This window comes from Penicillium paradoxum, assembly GCF_028828445.1.
Source record: "Penicillium paradoxum strain IBT 22861 chromosome Unknown utg000005l_segment0_segment0, whole genome shotgun sequence".
Taxonomy (NCBI): domain Eukaryota; kingdom Fungi; phylum Ascomycota; class Eurotiomycetes; order Eurotiales; family Aspergillaceae; genus Penicillium; species Penicillium paradoxum.
Genome location: NW_026643183.1, coordinates 2195961 through 2217576, shown reverse-complemented (window position 1 = coordinate 2217576; position 21616 = coordinate 2195961). Strand labels below are relative to the sequence as shown.

Below are 21616 nucleotides of genomic sequence, written 5' to 3'. Positions count from 1 at the left end.
TAACTTGCTAGCTTCAGTTAGACCACGTTGGACATGCATCCATTGTTCCTGTTCCAATGCAGCGTTGTATCATAGGCATCTGGGTTCGGATGGTGGACGTACCGATGACCTGCGCCAATGCTGAGTGCTAACATCCGAAATCTGTTGTTCATGTGTCATGTCCCACATTGCTGTTTCATTAGTTGTTCATTTTCTACTTTCTCCGACGTACAATATACTTTATCTACGCTTGCAGCCAAGTATCACATCCCCCACTTCTGTCTCAAGATGTTCCAGTTGAGGACTCCGCACCATGCCCAATCTCAAATTCAAGGATGAAGCCCACCGTGTACCGAAACAGTGGCTGAGGATATGCCTCGCCAAGACTGCCCAGTGCCAGACTTGCAGGGTTATTTCGGGATACCTGCCAGCTCTGCGACGACATTGGCTGTATGCGTACAGGGCGCTATCTGCATGTTTCATGGAATCGATCGGAGGACCGCTAACTCAGAGACATCCCAAAGAATGCTGGCTCAGGTCGCGATCCAGGAAAGGAAGGTCTGATCTTGGAAAGAAATGGCATTTTGATACCGTCTCAACGCTTGGGCTAAAAAAAGACCACTTGGAAGTCATGTCAACACTAGGTCTGGTCGCGCCACGTTTAGTGTATGCCTCGTATCCAGTGCATGTCCCACGACAAACCCGCTCGTTCTAGTCCTAGAAATAGACCACGCTCTGCGAGCCATTCGATTTCCCCTCGCCACACGTTCCAATTGACAGGTTCTCTGTGAGTGGTGGGTATAGTTGCACCTTGAGTTCTTAGTGCCATTCCGCCGTATGTATCGGCGTATCGACTTCTTGGCATTGGAGAAGACGAAAAGCAAAAGTACAAAACCCAGAAACAGTTGCAAATTACCGCAATACGAGTCTTTCCTCTCCACTCCACCTAAGAAGTATAGCTCATCTTACGGAGTAGTGAAAGACCGGTTGCGTTGAGACGACAGGGATGTGAGAGAGATTTTTTTTTCTTTCCAGAGCCTTGCCACAGATCGTAAAAATCAAGTGAAAGTAAAAAATGTACGAGAAAATTAGCAATTCGTTGACTCATTAAAAACCAAAAGACCCAAAACTTGCTAGCTTTGCTAAAAGCAAGATGTGCATACTTGACCCCATTGCCTCACTGGAGCGTATCAACCCGAAAACAAGTATTTTGTAATCCAAAAATCCAAAAGAGAAAAAATATTCAAGATCAGGCTGCCATCAAATCAACAAACTCAGTCCATTTAGACCCGAAGGAGGCATAATAGTCTGTGTCGAGATGGGTGATGTACACCTCATCAGCAACCTTGCGCACCTCCTTGACGAGGCTGCGGAGCGATTTGCCCTCGATAGCTTCAGGCACGGAGTGAACAATAGCGCAAAGTTGGCTGCGATCACTATCGGCAATACTTGTAAACAACTTGGCGCCCTGCCGTTCCTGGAAAGTGGTGTAGGCAGCTTCGAACACAACGGTGGAATCAGCCGTTGCCAAGTACCGAGAATCCGGGACAGCGCCCGGGTTATGGACAACCTGATAGTGCTTCGTTAGTACCATGGACTTCGCCTATATATCCCAGAAGGGGAAACGGATATATGAAGTGCAGGCTGACCGGGGGAGGATGGGGAGGAGGGAACGGAATCAATAAAGGCATAGTGTAGTTCTGAAAACGGATGGGGGATGAATGGACCAGGGGAACCAAAAACGCAAAAGAGGACCAAACATAATAAAGAACCATAATTATGCCTCGACGAACGAAGATGTGAGACAGGGGTGTGGTATGGGCAGTGAATGGTAAAGTAACCAAACCGAGTGTCAGAGGAAATTCTCACTCACAAATGGATCAGGACCAAGGCCTTCAAGATCTTTGACAAAGTCTGTCAGTCCTTCCAAATACGTGAAGGTTTGAGCCTCATATTGCTGGGGGGTTTCATCGAAGAAGATTCCGCGAACTGCTAGGTTGGGGTTGGAGGAATTGGTGGGCCAGTCGGCATAGGTTTGGATATCCTTTCGCACAGCAGAGACATCCCGTTTGCCGTATGAGGTATACACATACCCCAGGAGACGCACATTTTCGTAAGCTGTGAGCTTAGGGATGGCCATGGTGTAATTGGCATCCGGGAGGGCGTCAGGCCCAGGACCATTTCCTGGATTGATTACGACGGTAAAATTGACCTCAGGGTGGGCAGATATCCTGTGGCGTTTAGCAGCTGTTCAAGATCATTTTACTTTTTATTGAATTATTTATTTTTCATAAAAAAAAACAAATAAAAATTGTGATGTGATGGTCTGGCGCCTGAACGGCGCGACACAACTGTGAGCGTGGCGGGCTATCGGCCGGGGGAGAATGAAATTGGGAAGCAGGACTGGGGAGAGGAGATGAAAAGGGTTAGACATACACTTCTTCCAGCGGCGTCCAAGCCTCAGGAGCAGGGTACACATAAAGTGGAACGAAGACTTTCGCTTTCGGACCCATGCTGTTCTTTTTGCGCGTGGTGACGACAACGGAGGGAACAACGGCAGCAATAATGACAATGAGAACAACAATGGCCAAGATGAAACGAGAGCGCTTCGACTTAAGACACCCGCGCTTGCTCACGTGTTTTTCGGTTTCGGACATGTTGGGCTCCAGGGGAAAGAGAACAGTTGAAGGGAATAGAAAGTGGATTCGACGACACTACCATTACATATGGCCATCTGGACAACAGTGGCAAGCTAATACATAACCAATGGATCGGAACGAGTTGCACCAGTGCAAAGTCTTAGTCTGAGGAGGGGCCTCGGCCCTATGCAGAAAGGGTCTTGGATGAGACGTAGAAAACCCAGAAAAAATAATAATTCGATTATTCCATTAGCTCCAGCTGAGGCTTTGGAGTACCGCTGAGGTGGATGCACTGAGGGCATCTGGAGGTACAGAGTCATATCCCAAGGTCCAGCCGCATGTCTGGCCCACCAAGGGGCATCCTGCCCGATGCTTCTGTTCCGGTTCGGCGTGCCTTCGCCCCCTTATTACGCTCGCTTTGTTCTTTTTTTATTCCGCTTATGCTTGTTCCTTTTGTTTCTTTTTTTCCATTTTTGCCGGTGCTGATGCCTCATTCGCCAAGCAGGGATGGCATAATGGAGGAACTCAAACGGAGAATCCGAGTGAGGCAACGCAGGTACCTCGCTTGTTTTGTATAAAACCTTGGTAAAAGGCCCACTGGTGGCTCAGGATGTCCCAGTCTGGCTCATATAATAAAATCATTCTCTGTTGTTCATTGTCTGCAGTCGTATACCTGACCTGGCATTCATTGTTGACTTCTTTACCATGATTGAACTCACATCGAGGTCCTCTTCAAGGTCCGACAGCCCTCAAAGGTCTGATACAAATAGTCCCGTCGAGTCTCCTCTGGCCTTGGATACCCCCGCAACAGAGGCTGGAGACCCATTCGACAACCTGCATGAGCTGCTGGACAGACTCCCTTCAAACAGTCACATTCTTGTCACTGGCGGCCTCGGTTTTATTGGAAGCCACACCACGCTTGAGCTGCTCAAGGCAGACTATAACGTTATTGTGATCGACAATCTCAGCAATGCATTTGAAAACGTTTTCGAGCGTATCAGCTTCTTGGCCAAAAAACATCACGAAGAGAATGGCACCAAGATGCCATCACTGCGATTGCATGCTCACGATTATCGCGACACCAAAGCTCTTGAACCCCTTCTCGACGAGTACCGGCTGCCATCATTGTGGGGAGCTCCCAAGTCAAGAATCGCTGGTGTCATCCATTTTGCAGCTTTTAAGGCCGTCGAGGAGAGCATCCGCAAGCCATTGAAATATTATTCCAACAACGTGAGCGGCCTGGTCGATTTTGCCACAACGCTTGGCGACTTCGGCATCAAGACATTCATCTTCTCGTCTTCGGCCACCGTATACGGAACCCTCGCAACTTCAGGTCTTCCATTGAAGGAGGAACTCTGCGTTCACAAGGAAGAGATGTACACAGACCACGCAGGCTCGGAGCAATCCATGCAGCCGGGATGTACTGGAATCACCAACCCATACGGACGCACAAAATGGATGTGTGAGACCATCTTGGCCGACTTGGCCGCATCGGACCCTGAATGGACCATTGTTGCTCTCCGCTATTTCAACCCCGTCGGCTGCGACTCCTCCGGTCTGTTGGGCGAAGACCCAAGGCAGGCGCCGACAAACTTGCTCCCCGTCGTTGTCAAGGTCATGACCGGCCAGTATTCGGAGCTTTCGATGTTCGGTACAGATTGGGAGACCGAGGATGGTACTGCTGTCCGTGACTTCATCCACGTTAGCGATCTGGCTCGCGGGCATATCGCTGCGCTGAGTTCGGCAAACGAGGGCAGGCTGACAGACAACTTCCGCACATTCAATCTCGGAACCGGGAAGGGCAATTCAGTGATGGATGTGGTCAGCACCATGGAGTCAGTCATTGAGAGGCCCATTCCTCGACGGGCTGCGCCCCGGCGTGAGGGTGACGTTGGAGCTTGCGTTGCAGTGGTCGATCGGTCGACGGAAGAGCTTCAATGGAAGACAGAGAAGAGCTTGAAGGATGCATGCCAGGATATCTGCAATTTCTTGGAAGTCAGTGGTCTGTCCTCATAGCACTGTAATGCTGGTCAATTTTGTCAGTTGTTTTGTTATTCTTGTTCGCCGGCTCTTGATACCTCCCCACCGGACCAGGGACGCTTCAAAAGCGTGTGTTTCGGTATAATGTTTGTCTGTTTCTGTTTGTCTGTTTGCATTAGCATATTGGGTAGAGTTGCATCACTTGTGATTATGTTGCGCTAGCTCTTGTCATGTCCTGCATTGGGTGTACAAAGTGTTTTCTCCACTGCACGCTTTTCTTTGAGTTTGAATTGATAAAAAGTTTTCATTGTACCATTTGTACTTGTAAACGATAAATAATGACACTTGAGAAGCAATCCATAAGGTGGATGTGATGTGGGGATAGGACGATAAACAAGCCACTTGAGGCAGCGAATCGATGGGTGAAGGATCACGTGATATCCGAATATAATGAGTCCTTGGATGGGATGCTACCATGAGAGAGATCGGAGGGTTTGGGCTGCTCTATGAATCAATGAGCAGAATGCCGAGTGTCTCAGCCATGAAGAACCCAGGGTTTCTTGTGACGGGGAGTTGGAAGAAACTGCCCAACGCCATACTTGATGGTGGATCACGTGATTGGTCTCCGCCTTGGCATCGAATATGGCCGCAGTTTTCTGCGACAGCTCTATCCACGCGATTGTCTTATTGCATCGTCCACGCGATTGGGGTCTATTCTCGTTCAGGGTCCTCTATCCAAAATTTCTGTCTCGTCTCATAACACCTTCCGCCATCCCTCATTGATCCCTTCATAATGATTTGCAAAAGCTGCCGCACGACGATGTTGACCCGGCTCAACCAGCAGCCTGTGATCAGGACGGCCTCCGCATGCGCGCGCCAGCTGCCTCTCGTTCGCAGCCAATTCCGTTCCTACAGCAGCGGTGGCAACCCCCCTGTGGCTGCCGCTCCTTCTCCATCCTCTCCCCGCCAGCCCACTGTTGGCGATCTCACAACCCCGTCCGCCATCTCCTCCGCTACCCCCGGCGTTTCTCAGCCTTTGAGCACTCCCGAAGGCGTCCACACCGATGTCAACCCCGGTGCTTCCACAAAACCCACTGCCGTCCGCCCACCAAGCAGCTGCCCCGCCGGTACCAAATTGAACGGACTCAACTACTTCAAGAACAAGCCGGATGTCTTCGCCAAGGAAGACTCCGAGTACCCAGAATGGCTATGGAATCTCTTGGGAGATGCCACCAAGGATGCAAAGACTCAACAAGGCGGCGTTGACCCCAGCAGTAAGATATCTCGTTTCCCGGTTGTTAACCCATTGCTGACCCTGCCGCAGCCTTGAACAAGAAGCAACGAAAGCGTTATGAGAAGAAGCTGGCTGCTCGTACCGGTCCCCTCGCCGCTCAGGTCCCGGCCCACCACCACTCCCACGATATCACCCCTGCTTCCTACAACCGCGACGGAACTCCAACAGATGTTATGGCCGATGCCGCCTCTGGGTTCGAGCAGCGCGAGGAAGTTGTCAGGAGTGCACGCAACGCCAGACGAAAGGCCATTAAGGAGTCCAACTTCTTGCGTGGTCTGTAAACTCGTGCCATATCAATTCGAGTGGAACACGTGTGGAAGCGATTGTACTTTTCTGATTGGGCCTGGTTTGGATGCGCACAGAAGCACAGCATTGAGCTGAATATTGGATAGATCGGGCTCCCCTCGGGGCATCCGGGATGTATTATTACCTTTTGATTTGATTTTTTTTTCGATTGTGCTATATATCAAATGATACTTGTCTCAGATCAACGCCTACCGCACACATATCCAGAATATCGGTAGCCACCAGCATCTCTTATCGACCACAAAGTGGGATATACGATACAACTTATTGGGGAATGGGCCACTCCTTCTCCTCCCCCTGCCCTTCAAGCCACGGCAAACAAGCCTCATAAAACCTCTTGAACTCCCCATCCCCAAGACCAAGGATCTTCTCAAAGATATCCCGATCAAACCGATCCAAGAACGCCAACATCGAAGCCAGAATAATATCCGCATACCCAGCCTTCTCACCCTCCAAAAACGGTCCCTTCTTCCCTTCCTTCCCCTTCAACATCTTAACCAGCAGCAAACTCTCCTTCTCCAAAAGTTCCCACAACTCACCCAACCCCTCCTCGTCCGTAGGCCGAACCTCAGAAAGCGGCTTCCCGAACCGCTCCGAGCGCGTCCGGACAAAGTACTCCCGCCCACGCTCATCCAATACAGACGGCACCCTCGGTGTAATCAGCAGTCCAGTGCATTGCCCGAATATCGCGATCGATCTCAGCACCGCGATCTCTAGCGCGTAGCTTGCGTCGCCGGAGGGGAACAGCGGCGGTGATGGGTACAGTTTGTCGATGTACATGGCAATCGGCTCGGAGTCCATTAGCATGCCGTCCGGGATTCCCTTGTGGCTGATTGCCGGTAGTGTGTAGGGCGTATTGGAGGTGCCTGGGGGGACGCCATGGGCTTTGAGTAGAGGCGCAATGTCTGGGTATGACACCCAGCTCTGGGTGTAGGGGATTCCCTTGAAGTTAAGCACCATTCTGGTGCGGAGGGTGTTAGGGGACCATGATTTGCCTGGGCCTGGTGGGCTGGTTAGTATGCGTTGTTTGTGGTGATATATAGATTGGGGGGGTCTGATCCGTACCAGGTAGGCTTGACCAGAGATCGAAGAAATGGATAGGGTCAGTTTCAGTCATTATTGTTCTGATTACACTGGAAAGTAGAAGCGGTTGCGATTGTATCTCTGTTCTGAATATATAATAAGCCTTTGTCCAAATGAATGAGTTCGGCCTTTAAGTATCTGCTTCTACTTCGCAAAAGGAGCGGACTTCGGAGTTGATTTATCAGCTAAACCCCGGTCAAGCAAGAGCTAGAAAGCCAATGGAAGACAGGTAATAGATCGCGCTTGAGGCTATTTGGCGTTAGTAGCTTAGTTTAGATGTCAGTTTCGAGCCTAGGGCGAGGCGAAGTCACATCGGGGTTTCTTTGTACGCGTACGCGTGTGTGATATAGGCATCACTGTTTACCCTATGTCCGCTCAAAAAACCAAAGATGGCGAGTTGCGCTTCATCTCTCCACCGCAAGTGTACGGAGAGGCGCCACGTTGTCAGTGGGGAGTCTCGTGGACGCACGGGTCACATTGGCATTTTCTCCTCAAAACGTTGGGAATCCAGATCATCACTTCTACGAGCATTCAATCTAAAATACATCTTCAAGCCCCAGAGCTCACATCTGACAGCTGACGCAGCCTCTGAAAGAAGCGGGGCAACGGCGATCCTTTGCGAATAAGCTAACCCCTCCTACTGTGCCGGCATCGCTTCTTCAGGGAAAACAGAACACGACAGCATGGAGCAAGTCGAAACTCTCGTGGACCAGACGGAACATCTGGTCCTCCATGAGCCACCCGAGACGCACATACATAGTCTGGAGAAATTCCACCCGACTTTGGACGCTCATGTTCAGAAGATCTATCAGACGGTTGGGGTAAAGGCTCCGACTACAAGCTACTTTCTCGAGGAGATTCAACATGATCCCAAGACTGAGAAGACCCCTGGGGAAGCTGGGGTCGATGTTTTGGCCAACTTGGACAACTTCCGCGCTTATATGAGAGAAGCCAACTCGTGTGCGATGGAATTAGAAGATGGCTTGGATCTTTCTGCGCCTCTTTCGGATTACTTCGTCTCTTCGAGTCACAACACTTATTTGACGGGTAACCAGCTGTACAGCGATGCTGCTGCGAGTGCCTATACATCTGTGAGTCGAGGCTGCTCAAAATGATCCTACTATCTAGGGCCGAAGCTGTGAGGTCCTCGTGGTGCTAGTTCAAAACTTACTCATACCCCAACAGGTGCTTCTCCGTGGCTGTAGATCCGTTGAGATCGATGTCTGGGATGGTGAACTGGACAGTCCTAACTCCAGCGACAGCGAGCTGAGCAGTGACAGCAGCAGCAGTGAATCCGAGGCAGAAGATAAGGAAGGTACACGAAGCAAGTTGAAGAAAAAGGTTAAGGCCATGAGAACTACACAGGAGAAAGCTCCAAAGGTCCCCAAGGAACCAAAAGAGTCAGTCACGACCAAATTGGGAAACAAGCTCGATGGCGTCCTGCGTCGCAAATCCGTCAGATCGCCGCCGCGACAGCTGGACGAACAAGCTGCAACAAGCCACTTGCCTGTGAAGCCTGAACCACGTGTTCTGCATGGACACACTCTCACCAAGGGAACGACGTTCCGTGAGATCTGCTATGCGATTCGTGACAGTGCTTTCATTGCCAGTGATCTCCCACTAGTGATCAGTCTTGAGGTCCATGCGTCTTTGGAGCAGCAGCAGACTATGGTGGACATTATGCTGGAGGCATGGAAAGGTCTCCTCGTTGAGCCTCCCGAGGACGAGGAAAAGCTTCCGTCGCTGGCTGATATGAAGCGAAAGATCCTGATTAAGAGTAAAGGTGTTCCACTGTGTGGTGACGGGAAGCCAGAAGGAGATGCTCTCACGCCGCAGAACTCTGCTCTCACTCCGCAGAACTCTGCTGAAACAACCTCCAGCCAACAGGCGAAGCCATCGAAGATCCTCGAGGCTTTAGCCAGATTGGCTGTTTACACTCGGGCGTATACTTTCCGTCATTTCAACCAGCCAGGTATATCACGCTATGGTGTAGCCTTGAAGACATGCTAATCCGACAAACAGAGGCCAAGGTCCCCGTCCATGTGTTCTCGCTCTCCGAGAAAGCGGCGCGTGAAGCCCACGCCACCCATCGCGAGGCCTTGTTCGAACACAACCGAGTATCTCTAATGCGCATCTATCCGTACGCCTTCCGAGTCAACTCGTCAAACCTTGATCCGACATTCTACTGGCGACGAGGCGCCCAGCTGGTAGCGTTGAACTGGCAAAACCTAGACAAAGGCATGATGCTCAACCACGGGATGTTCGTCGGCACTCACGGCTGGCGACTGAAGCCCTCCGGCTACCGCAGCGGTAATGATCCGACCAATGTAATCCAGCGACGCACCATGACCCTCTTAATCGAGGTATTTGCAGCACAAGATCTCTCCCTCCCGGAAGGCGACACCAGCGAGCGGGGGTTCAAACCCTACGTCAACTGCCAACTACACGTCGAAGAACCGGGAGACGACAACACCCCAACCCCCGACGACGCCAGCTCCGACGACGAAAAGAGCAGCTACAGACGATGCACCAAAAGCTCCTCCGGTCGAAACCCGGACTTTAAGGGCCAGAAATTGGAGTTCCCGACCGTGACGGGAATCATCGAAGAGCTGAGTTTCCTACGGTCAGTGATCTTCCCTTTTTCCCCCTCCATTTTCCTTGCATCGATGCTATATTGAGTAACATTCCTCGTACTTTTGCTGCCTCCCGTAGTCCCATCCCTTGCTGCATTTGCCCTCTCTCGCCCCGATTTATGCGCAATGCAGGGTTTATGCCTGCATTGTGATATCCGTCAAAAGCACCCACCCGCATGAGCCCGCACCCGATGACCGGGATTGCCTTTCTTGCTTATCTCGGCCCTCTTGGGCAGTCTATGCACAAGGGGATGAGGCTTAGGGCGACCTATCACCCTAAGCTCTAGGCAACCCCTCCACTGTCATGCACACTATCCCTGAAAAAAAAAGCCGTCCAATTACACATGCAAGCCACTGACTCCAGTCTGCTTTTATCCAGGTTCAAGATCAAGGATGATGAATTCGGTCGGGATTCCCTGGCTGCATGGGCTTGCATCCGACTCGACCGGCTGCGGGAGGGATATCGGCTTCTCCGTCTCCACGATTGCACCGGCGAGAAGACCGGTGGGTTTTTGCTGGTGAATATCACCAAGCAGTTTGTTTAGGTTTCTTTGTTATCCAGGTGCATTGCATGTGTTTGTCTGAAGGTGTGTTTTGGTAGCCATAGCGTGATGCAATAAATTGTGAGCCACAAACAAACCCCCTACGGAGGACTCCGGACGAAGTGCTCCGTCGAAACCCAACTGTTTGTCAGGGCCTTCGGGCAGCATGTCGTACAGGGCTACTCAGGAACCAAGCCTGCAGAAATGTGACGAATGTGACAAATCTTTGTGTACAACGGTCTGTTTCGTGACACGCCTGTCCAGACCAAACGCGTCCTACGACAGATTGGCGATCGCGATGGAGAGATAGAATCATGCGAGTCAGCGCCCATATTGGATCCAGCGGCGTTACACAGAGGGATTTTTGGTATTTGACACTCATTTCCTCTAGGCTGCATGCAGAGTTATAGAGTCGACGTAACGGTTTCGTAGGTGGCAGAAAACAGTTATTTGACGCAACCCTGCTAGCCTTGCGTGTTATTGTGGGGATCTGCACTCAAAAGCAGGGACGAGATTGGGCCGATGATCTTCTCTTTGAGTCAGGAGGCTCCATTGGTACTTGAAAGGAGGTGTGCATATGTATGTGTGCTTGTGTCACTTTTGAACAGAGTCGGCTACTAGCTGCATTCTGCACGACGCCGATGGCGCGCATTAGTTTGAAGGGGAAAGCGTCATATCTGACAGAGTTGGATGGAAAAGGCGCAAGTGGTGAGTGGGTATTGGGGACTCAAGCTCGTGTTTGGGGTGGTCTCGCCCTGCATATTGTGAGATCATAAAAAGCAAAATGGCAAATGGCATAGATGACATGGACAATGGGAGGCGTGAGACAAAGAGGGATGGAAAGACAAGGGTAAGACTGGTAGGTCTGGCTCTAGTGATTTGTATACATCTCGGTACGGAGAACGGAGCATTGTATGTGCAGACCAAGTCATGCATGCTGCGAGCCATGTACTCCGTAGAGACCAACAGGAATCGGTGAAGCCGAGGTAAGCCTGGCCTTTTAGATCAACGGGAACAGACGCCAAGCGATACGCATTAGACTGATCAACATCGCTAGTGAGAACTAACGTGAAAAGTTGACCGGTAAATCCCCCGATAACGTTGACCATCGCTCGATAATTGTTTGTGACTTGGATCGACAGGGCGGAGCCAATAACAAATCTCCAAGGACAGTTCCAAGATGCTCTTCAGGCAACATGGGGTTCCTTGCGCTCGGGGAGGTTGCGTTTGGCCTAAAGTTTGCATGCATGACAGATGCTGAGATTGCCCACGGTCCATGTCGATGCACGAATGATCAGGGCTGATCGAGTTTTTTTCCTTCTGAAAGAACGACCGGGGCTCATGTCGAAGATTGCCAGCCAATCACCGCTGTGCGTCTAAGAACAAGCGGACGCTGGGCCCCATCTGGGACCTGCTGTGGAGTTCTGGGGTTGATACATCAACCGCTAATTTGGCTCACTTCCCTCCCCTTTTTTTTTTCTTTCTTCCAAGGGAAACAAAAATCAGTGGGAATCCTTGGAAGGGGGGAATACATGCAACTTGCCGAAGCATATCAAACAGATCATGTCCCCGGGTCTTTCGAATTCAGGAAACAAACACCGCCAACTCCCAGCCCGGAGAGCTCGGGAGGTACCGATGAGAGGACGCTGATTGGCGTCAGTGGACCAGCGTGGCGCGAGGGGGGACTCGTTTGGGCTTTTTGGTGCTGGGCCAAGCCGTCACAGGAACCTGCGATCTACCCTAGGGACGACGTTGTACCCTGACTGGCTGGAGGATTGGAGACAAAGACCAGATGTGGGAACTACTCTCTGATTCTCCAGATTAATTTTGAGAGCTTTGCATTTTGAATTTTTGGGTTTATTCTTTTTTTTATGGATTTCTCTCGACTTCCTTTCTGATTAGTCCATGCCATCCACTCTGCGATCGCGGGGTGGGAACTAGATCTATTCCTCTCTGTCGGATTCTTTCTCGCCGTGCCCTTATAAGGACCCCTCGATGCCTCGTCCTGTTCCTACATCTTCAGACTTCATCTTTGAGAGAAAATCCTAATCCACATTTACGGAATCTCCGGCACAAAAACTCCATTCCCTATATCTTCCCCTTCTCAATCCTCGGTCTGCATACCGCTATACCATGACTTGCCCTTCTAACTGTGGCACTTCGGGCTCGAGCTCCCCTGCCGTCACCAAGGTTTGTGCCTCCGGCTGTACTGCATTGGCAATGCAATGCCTCGTACTCCCACCTTCACGATGTCATGCTAACTTTCCTCCCCAGATGCCCGGTGTACGATGCCCCAATTGCGAAGCACAGGGGCAAGAAGTCTGGGTCATCCCAGGCAAAAGCTGCCATGTCTGCCACACACCTTGTGCATGAAACACCCAGAGCCCTGTGTTGCACATCATTCAAAAGTGAATACTACAGGCAGTGATACCCACTGCTCCAATTCGCCTCTCTTCTCTCATATCATCTCCTAGATGATCGATGATCAACCCTGGAAAGTCTGATATCTCATCCGCTAAAAGACCCAAATGGCCTGTGAGATATTCTGCAACAGACACTCCATCGACAGGCAAACGACCAGCGCAATTGGTACCATGGTGTTTCTGTCATTCTTTCTTTTCCATTCCGTTTTTTGGCGTCCATAACGAGACATGACATGTTTGCTTTTTGCCCTTCGAGTCAATATAATTGAATATAATCAAGTACTCCGTTCGATCTCCCTCGCCGGGCTCTCCACCTTCCCTGACAGAACTCTCTCAGTTCTTCTAGAAGTACACCTCGAGATTAAATCGGTCGTCTTCATGTACCTTTGTCTTGCATATAGATAGCCCCTAGCGAGATCGCTGACGTCATATCCCCCTCGTCCCGAGATCCCGGGGAGTTGTATATTAGCAACTGCAGCGCCAGCGCAGATTTATACTACGGATCTAGCCCCAGGAGTAGTAATTTACCCGTGTGTGCCGATCACCAGCGACAGAGGTTTATAGTGGGGGTATAGGGTTAAAAGACTCGCTAGTGAGATATGACAGCCATTGGCCAGGTTGGAGATAGAATGTGCGCCACTCGGCAGATCATATCGAGCAGTCAATAATGGCATGGTTGGCGTGAGACCTGTATCGCCACTTTATACCAGACACCCCCCACCAGACGATCTAGATATTCCCCAATAGATCTTGACGCGTCACTGCCTACAAGAATATCAAACCGATCAATTAACCAATTCATAAGATATTTGTCGGAATATCTACACTACACGGAGTAGCTGCCCGATATACGGAGTACTCTATCGATTCCCCTCCCAAAAGCGGCAACGGTCAGCACTCAGAACGGGAAAAGCCCCGTCATCGCCCCGCCACTTCCCACGCCGCAAAGATGCCCAAACGATGAATCTACACCTCGCCATGGAGAAATACCCCATCGGCACACGCGCCGAGAGCGAGCGGCTCGTCCGCGAATGGGGGTTTCGCGATGTCTTCACTTGGACGGATGGAAGGTGGGGATCATCCCTGATAACCCTTGGGACTGTCGCTGGTTTTGCCCTGCATTCTTACCTGCATATTATACGTATATCCTGCGCTGACACGTCTAGTAACCACCACTATGCCCCGCACTCGCATCGCGGCCTGACGACACATCTGATTCGCAGGGGTTGTTTGACTATTACCTATCCCGAGGATCATGCCTTGTATCATGGGGAGGTGAAGAAGGAGACTTTTGGGGTTGGAGAGAGGGTTGATGTTCCGGCTGGGAAGGTTCATGAGGTTTGGATTGGCGCGGACGGGTGTGAGTATGTGATTGGGGAGTAGTTAGATTTCTGGCTACTACGGAGTAGATGGTAGTTTTGAGATGATATTTTTGGACCTGCTAAATAAGTCCTGCTTATTTATATCCTTTTTATGTCCCTTTTGTTTCCCTTTTGGGGTCTATGTACACCTGGTGCAGCCATGATTCAATCTAGTGTAAGAAGCGGAAATCGACTCTGTAAATCAGTTAGTGGGTGTTTTATTTCGCGCCGGAGATGATAGATGTACCTCTTGTTTCCAAGATCCTTGTTTTCGACAACGTATCGAGATCGCTCTTCGCTGGTCATTTTATCCCAGATGGCGGCATTTTGTCTGGCAGATATTAGCAAGATCCATTTGAGAATACGTGAGGAGACATACTTGTTTCGTTGCACGTAGTAAATCTTGGCAGCGATGAACACCGCCATACTCCATACGGCCAGAGCAATGAGGACCTTGTTACCGGTGCGGTAGTATGGTTTGTCCTCGGTGCGGTAGATCTAGAAATAAGATTGTTAGTATTCTTAAACTCACAAGGAAACACCAAAGCCAAAACTCACATTGTTACCAATGATGTTACTCGCCTGCACCGCCATGTTATAGAGAGCAGTAGCAACCGTCCGCGTCCGTACAGACCCGGAATTGCGCGAGGTAATCGCAACAATAATCGCATGCGCATAGGGCATACCAAGCAGGAGGACCAACAAGGCCCAGCGTACCCACTGACTCGCACCGTCAGGAAGAACCGTCAAGGCGATCAACATGGCCAAAGCCCAGATTTCAGCAACGACACCGATGAGGAATCGCTGGTTGAACCGCTCAGAGATCCATGTCCAGAACATCAGATTAAGAATAAATATCACGTAGGCTGGAATGGTGAGCAGATTCGTGTGGAAGGTGCTGAAGCCAAGGGATCTCAACTCTAAACTGATGTATGCTGTCGCTGGCGTGTTGGGGATCAACCAGGTCAGGCCGAGGAGGTAAATCACCCACATGTCGTAGTCCTTCAGAGCCTGCCAGAGGAGCTTGGGAGTCACGGCTTGGCGATTGTGCATGGTGCCCTTGCTGGGATCGTCGCGCAGCACACGATTCACCATGATTTTCTCCTCGTGCTCGTTGAACCAGCCGTTCTTCCCCCGGAACCGGCCTGCGGTTTGGGTGGGGGAGGCGGGCATCCAGAATGCAGCGACGATACCGATCAGACCGGTGATCAATCCCTCCAGGGCGAAGAGGTATCGCCAGCCACCGGTGCCATCGGATTGGCGGATATGAAGGAAGCCGAAAGCAAGGAATGCACTGATGATCATGGTTGCTTCGTATGTCATCCAGAAGAAGCTGAGGCGGATAGGCAACTCTTTGGATTTGTACCAGAATGAGAGGAAGAGAATGGTGTCTGGGATGAAGCCACCTTCGAGGAGGCCGAGCAGAGCGCGGGTCGCGAAGAACCCGCCCCTGTTCTGGAGAAATGCCTGGCAGGCGGCGATGAGACTCCAGCTGACCATTTGGAAGGGGATCCAGCGATCGGGCCCTACCCACTTCGAGATAAGCTGGGAGGGCATCTCGGCGAATAGGAATGATACGTAGAAGATTGTTTGGCCGGTGTTGTAGTCGTTTGTTGTCATGCCAAGGTCTTCTAGCATGTTGTCGGATGTTGCTTGAACGATGTTTCCACGGTCCAGCTGTAGTGCGAAGAACGTCAAGCAGGCGAACGTGCAAACGCGCCAGTCGATCTGTGGAGTTGGTCAGTGACCCTGTACAAGAATCGAATATACGACAGGACTTACCTTTCGGAGGACCGCATTTTCTTCCTCCTCTGTCCATTCAAAGTCTGGATCCCAGCGATGGGCGCCCTCATATTCAGGAATAGGCTTATAAAACCGTGGGTCCTCGGTAGTATCAAAGGCACAATCACTCTGCGTAGCGCGAGGGCCATCGTATGTTGATGAAGACGAAGAATCCGTGGACAAGACTTTAGGAGTTCCCTTGGAGTCCCGATCTTCCAAGTTATCGGCCGTCTTCTTGAAGTCGTCCGCCATTTTGCAGGATCTGGGATCGGAGTTCAGGATCGGAGATAGACGAGGATTATTCTTGTCCAGGCCGACTGAAATCCAGTTCATATATAGCCCGATCGGTCACACTGACGCTTTTTACTATCACGCCATCTTGTGGATACATAGCTTTCGGCTGTACTTGTGTGCAGACGAAAGCTCGCAAATGATGATACGAAGAGGTTAGGTCGCCGGTGATGTGCATGGGCAATTTAGGGCCCCTATGGCGACTTATTCGGAGGGAGACTTTGACATCGAAAGTACCTTAACAGGCGAGTTAGTCCCACGAGGTGTGGGCTTGCAGAAGAAACCAGCATGGTGCATGGTAATACACAGATAGATATCAGGATTCCCGCAAATCAAGCAAGACCATATGCGAGTGCTGAAGCCCCTGTCCAGTTAAGCGTTGGCTTGGCCGGGATCACGCAAGTGTTGACGGAGTGACGTTAGAGCTGGCAAGTAGGCGGAGCCCTATCTGTCAGGGGTGCGGATTGTCCGGTACACTCTATGCTCCATCTTCAATGCATGTTTCATGTTCGAAGCCCGATATTTGCTGACAATCCCGGTTCATACTCCCATGGGCAGTCATCGCGACGCCCATTCCACGGTATGGGCGCTCCGGAGCCTGCTCCGAATTCCGATAATCTTATGCGAGGGCCTGCAGGTCGGATCTCGCTTGATACTATCTTTTCATCAAGTGATATATGCTGTCAGCACTGACTTGGGGTTATGATCTAATTCGCACTGAGGTCAAGGTAGCTGATGTGATCATTTTTCCTACAGTGGATAGAGTGGAGTTAGATGAGATCAAGTTTTTGAATCTCTAGTCAGGAGGATGCCATTAAAATGGAGCCCCCTGGGAATCAGCTTGCTTTTTCGAAGAGTTAGCGACTCGATGGAGTTGGAAGTTATGTGACTGCACCTTCATCTATAGCGTCAATGCGGTAGGGTTATGTTCGCCAGTTGCCACTTGCCCATCTCCCTTATTTGATCCGCAATGCTAACTATCGATCATGCCACCGAGTGCTCCGTACAATAATAGATTGCCTTATAAAATGTAATTGTTGTGTCTTGGCGTGGAACAAGGCTTGTTCAACGCTCTTGGCATCCGTCAAGCGTTGCTTGTTCTCTTCGCATCCTCGCGATGTTTGGCACCCCGACTACGGACAACGGAGGACATAGTTAGATAGCTAAGGACCGTTAAAGCAAGAGATTATTATGTATGAGCCTCATAACTTCTGCACCCCCAGTTCATCGCTCAACGCGAAATGAAAATGAAGTTGTGTATCACGCCATTCCGCCAGGTTTCGACACCACCGCGACTAAATCGAATCCTCCGTTGGAAAGGCCGTGGAGACGGAAAACGCGCTGCTTTGCCGTGATTTCGCCCATCACGCCATTTTAGTCGATTGTAACGCACACGAGAAGATCGCCGAGGGAAACCCTGTATAGCACCCCGCAGCCCGTGTGTAGTAGATCTCCACGCTGATGGTCTTCTGCGTCCGAAATCCCCGCATTTCTCGGATTGCGCAATTTGGGGCCGAGGGACGACATTCGAGGGCATCGAGAGGTATATAAGGTAGATATTGCAAGCTCCTCCAGGTATCTGCAGATTCAACCCCCAACATCCAGTACGCTCGGCTGTTTGCTATTCTCTATAATTATACACAATGGCTCCTGGCCTCACAGAGACTGTGGCCCTTCGGGCACCAACTATCGCCTCTCCGTTGAAGGCCGAGGCTGGTCATAATAAGGAGAACTTGATCGGATACAAGATCGAGAAAGACCGGGAGATTAAGGGCACAGACAAGATCGCCCCCGTATCCTATCCTGAATATCTGCCCGTGTGGGATAACGAGACAGAAAGGTATATGACAGCTTTGCTATCACCCGTCCATCCTGGAATATCACAGCCAACACTCTCCCAGATACCCCCCTCTGGTGCCCTTCGAGCACTATGATCACGGAAAGGATGCCGATCCCTCTTTCCCAGACCTCTTCCCCAAAGACCAAGCCAAGATCGATGAGATCACACCTTTCATTGGTTCCGAAGTCCACGGCGTGCAGCTCAGCCAGCTGTCCGACAAGGGCAAGGACCAACTAGCTCTCTATGTTGCACAGCGACGAGTGGTCGGTATGTACACCGCGACAACAATCCAATGCCAATCCTTCGGAACGCCATACTAACCGAGCTCAACAGCCTTCCGCGATCAAGACTTCGCATCCCTCCCAATCAAAGACGCCGTCGAGTACGGCGGCTACTTCGGTCGCCACCACATTCACCAGACCTCCGGTGCTCCCAAGGGCTTCCCCGAGGTCCACCTCGTCTTCCGCGGTGCCGACGACCGTACCGGCGAGACCTTCCTCCAGCAACGCACCAACACCATCACCTGGCACTCGGACGTCACCTTCGAGAAGCAGCCCCCCGGCACAACCTTCCTGTATGTCCTCGACGGCCCCACCACCGGCGGCGACACCCTCTTCGGCGACATGGTGCAGGCATATAAGCGTCTGTCACCTGCCTTCCAGCAGCGTCTGCACGGATTGAAGGCCGTGCACTCCGGTCTCGAGCAGGTCAACGCCAGTCTGAACGGCGGTGGTATTGCCCGTCGCGACCCGGTGCAATCTGAACACCCCATTGTGCGCACTCACCCCGTCACCGGCGAGAAGGCACTCTACGTCAACCCCCAGTGTAAGTTTCGCCCCACGTTTGCTATGGGGTAAGAAGCTGACCTCTCTTCCAAGTCACCCGTCACATTATTGGATATAAGAAGGAAGAGTCAGATAACCTCCTCAAGTTCTTGTACGACCACATCGCCCTGTCGCAGGATACTCAGGCTCGCGTCCGCTGGAGAGCCGGTACCGTCGTCGTCTGGGATGTAAGTGATATGCACTATCTACTCTTGCCACGAGAAAAGACACTAACCTCTACAGAACCGCGTCGCATGCCACTCCGCCGTATTCGATTGGGAGGATGGTCAGCGCCGCCACCTCGCCCGTCTCACACCCCAGGCCGAGGCTCCTTACGAAACCCCCTTCGACGGATAGACCGTGACAGCCTTGCTCATTATGACAAGACCATATTTGGAATAAACCAAAATGGTCAACGAATATGATTCCCCATCTCTGCATTTGCATATGAATGAAGACTCCATGTAGACATTTCTGAATTTAAAACTTCGAGAAGTAGACTAAGCTTTCCCGCGCTTATACCGACTCAGAAACCCAACATGCCACTCATTAAACCTCCTCGCAGAGACGGGAAGCATCTCGTTACTCCCGTTCAACGCACGGGACATAGCATCGAATATCATTGATGGCAATTCCAGCTCTTCAACCGACAACGGTGACGGGTTTCCAATCTCCGGATGAAGAAGTCCATCCACGTCAGCAGATTCCTGGTAGAAGACCTTCATCGCCTGCTGCGCCATAATACTGCATCCAGCGCTGGAATTCGAGTATCGCATGTCTGGATTGAAGACCCAAAGCTGGTACGGAGATTCGTTAGCCGTTGCCTGGAACCAGTTCTCTGTCGTGTTTCCAGAGAAGGGATCTGCAAAGGGGTATGCGTATCACTTACGACGAGACCGTTCTTCTGTCCACAGTGCACGACGAATCGGCGCGCGCTTTCTCGCTCGATCAATTCGAGTAGTTGGGCGGCGACGATCGTTTCGGTTGCATGGTCTTCCCAGTCTGGATCTGAATCGGTGGATTTGGTGTTCAGGGAGACGTTGGCTTTTAGGAGTCGCCATCCGTTGGCGATGGGATCTTCCATGCCGATTATGGCGTTGCAGTTTGCACAGTCGAGGGTTCGTTGGGTTGAGACTGCAGTTGTGGATTTTTGTTCTTCGTCATCGCCCTAGATAGCGCGTGTTAGCAGACTGGATCTGGAACGGAGCTATTGCGCATAAAGAGGTACTTGGAAAATGGAGGGAAAGGCATTGCATTCGGATTTTATAATTATATAGACATTACTCATATCGTAAGAGAGAATGAGAATAATATGCCTCTTGTCATCACGCCTGCTCCACTCTAAATAGCTGGCGTCGAAAAGAAGAGGACACCTTGAGTCACAAAACAGAAAGAAAGGCAGCTCACGCAAGTTCAGTATCATAGACGCGAAGAGCGAAATCCATCTCCGAAGAGAGGATAACTACCCTCGTTGTCTGTGATCCTGTTCCTGCGATAATGCCACCCTCCTGCTGGATTGCAAGTAAACGAGGTGGGATTCGTCCATCTTGGGCAATTGTATCGGAGACCACCCCACCGAGAACTGAGTGGTCCCCTTCTAGATTGCCCGGGAAAAAACAACGATGGGAAAATAAAAACCAAAATGACGCGAGGAAGAGACAGAGATACAAATCTTACCTTTCTCAACCCAGTGCAATCTCCCTCCGCAAGGAGAAAAGTGGCAACATCCACAAGCACCGTCCCCGAAATAGCCACAACATGGCTTTCCGCACCATATCCTTTAGTCTGCGCAGTTTGATCCTCGATCTTCAGCGCAGAGTCCTTCTCATCTTTATCATGGTCCTCATGAGGGTCGGGTTTATGACAGTGCCAGAAATCCATCATCTCAGCCCAATTGCCACTCGGAAGATCTTTCCAGACCCATCCAGCAAAGTCTTTATCAGGTTGTTCATGCGAGTCGGGTATCGAAGGATCCAGGAACACATTTCCACACCCCCGACAACGAATCCGCGTCGAGGATGACATCTCTTCTGCTGTCCAGGGAACAAAATCATCAATTAGTTCGTCCTGAGGCGCCAGCACCTCATCCTCTGGATCAATCTGCATGCGAAACGAGAAGTCATAGCTCGCGCTCTCCGCGCTATGGGAATCTGATTTCGCTGCTGGCGCGGAGCTTTTCAATGCGCGTCGAGACGCCTCGTTAACTCGCGCTGGCAGTTTAATTGTTTCTGTGACATTTTCAAAGGGCTTTGGGAGTGAGACGGTGACTGCTTTTCTTGACTCGGAGAGTTGGACTTCTGGTCGGATTCCTTGCAATGCTGCTGTTCCGGGAAGGGAGACGTAGAGTGTTATCTGCCGGATGTTTGGGAGAAACTCCGCGTGTAGATAGAGTGGCACGTCGAAATCTTGCATTGTGCGAGTTGTACTCATATTATTGTCTTCCAGATAGAGTGATGGTGTTTGGTGCAAGTCGTGTTGATGCTCCAGGGAAGAACGATCAGGAGGAAATGAGAGGTCGGTGATCTAGTGGGTTATCTAGTACCTATATAACTGTCGGCAGAGTAAGCTGTCTAAGACTGAGCGGAACATGTCATGATTGGAGAAAGTTAGTAACTGTCAGTCGTGATCTCCAAAATCTC

General features: G+C 50.9%; 9 protein-coding genes across 9 annotated transcripts; 5 read left to right on the top strand and 4 right to left on the bottom strand.

The window, feature by feature from the left end:
• Positions 1-1228: 1228 nt before the first annotated feature.
• On the bottom strand, positions 1229-2636 carry N7457_005849 (spherulation-specific family 4 protein; the record flags this gene model as incomplete). Its single annotated transcript, XM_057176893.1, has 3 exons — positions 1229-1549; positions 1853-2210; positions 2416-2636. The coding sequence occupies 3 exons, from the start codon at positions 2634-2636 to the stop codon at positions 1229-1231; spliced, it is 900 nt and encodes a 299-aa protein (XP_057031195.1).
• A 687-nt stretch (positions 2637-3323) lies between these two features.
• Positions 3324-4634, top strand: N7457_005848 (NAD-dependent epimerase/dehydratase family protein; the record flags this gene model as incomplete). The annotated part of the gene is made up of 1 exon (XM_057176892.1): positions 3324-4634. The coding sequence occupies one exon, from the start codon at positions 3324-3326 to the stop codon at positions 4632-4634; it is 1311 nt and encodes a 436-aa protein (XP_057031194.1).
• Positions 4635-5391: 757 nt separating this feature from the next.
• On the top strand, positions 5392-6173 carry N7457_005847 (mitochondrial 54S ribosomal protein mL54; the record flags this gene model as incomplete). Its single annotated transcript, XM_057176891.1, has 2 exons — positions 5392-5872; positions 5923-6173. The coding sequence occupies 2 exons, from the start codon at positions 5392-5394 to the stop codon at positions 6171-6173; spliced, it is 732 nt and encodes a 243-aa protein (XP_057031193.1).
• A 289-nt stretch (positions 6174-6462) lies between these two features.
• N7457_005846 (glutathione S-transferase family protein) lies at positions 6463-7315 on the bottom strand (the record flags this gene model as incomplete). Its single annotated transcript, XM_057176890.1, has 2 exons — positions 6463-7199; positions 7264-7315. 2 exons carry the CDS (start codon positions 7313-7315, stop codon positions 6463-6465), a joined length of 789 nt encoding a protein of 262 aa, XP_057031192.1.
• Positions 7316-7964: 649 nt separating this feature from the next.
• Positions 7965-10459, top strand: N7457_005845 (putative phosphoinositide-specific phospholipase C; the record flags this gene model as incomplete). Its single annotated transcript, XM_057176889.1, has 4 exons — positions 7965-8372; positions 8467-9253; positions 9304-9904; positions 10294-10459. 4 exons carry the CDS (start codon positions 7965-7967, stop codon positions 10457-10459), a joined length of 1962 nt encoding a protein of 653 aa, XP_057031191.1.
• Positions 10460-13857: 3398 nt separating this feature from the next.
• Positions 13858-14262, top strand: N7457_005844 (uncharacterized protein; the record flags this gene model as incomplete). Its single annotated transcript, XM_057176888.1, has 1 exon — positions 13858-14262. One exon carries the CDS (start codon positions 13858-13860, stop codon positions 14260-14262), a length of 405 nt encoding a protein of 134 aa, XP_057031190.1.
• A 148-nt stretch (positions 14263-14410) lies between these two features.
• N7457_005843 (putative transporter) lies at positions 14411-16274 on the bottom strand (the record flags this gene model as incomplete). Its single annotated transcript, XM_057176887.1, has 4 exons — positions 14411-14435; positions 14488-14738; positions 14799-15968; positions 16023-16274. 4 exons carry the CDS (start codon positions 16272-16274, stop codon positions 14411-14413), a joined length of 1698 nt encoding a protein of 565 aa, XP_057031189.1.
• Positions 16275-17956: 1682 nt separating this feature from the next.
• Positions 17957-19334, top strand: N7457_005842 (TauD/TfdA dioxygenase family protein; the record flags this gene model as incomplete). Its single annotated transcript, XM_057176886.1, has 5 exons — positions 17957-18153; positions 18215-18420; positions 18487-18978; positions 19032-19165; positions 19221-19334. 5 exons carry the CDS (start codon positions 17957-17959, stop codon positions 19332-19334), a joined length of 1143 nt encoding a protein of 380 aa, XP_057031188.1.
• Positions 19335-19477: 143 nt separating this feature from the next.
• On the bottom strand, positions 19478-21389 carry N7457_005841 (HECT-type E3 ubiquitin transferase; the record flags this gene model as incomplete). The annotated part of the gene is made up of 3 exons (XM_057176885.1): positions 19478-19774; positions 19867-20145; positions 20655-21389. The coding sequence occupies 3 exons, from the start codon at positions 21387-21389 to the stop codon at positions 19478-19480; spliced, it is 1311 nt and encodes a 436-aa protein (XP_057031187.1).
• Between the last annotated feature and the right edge of the window lie 227 nt (positions 21390-21616).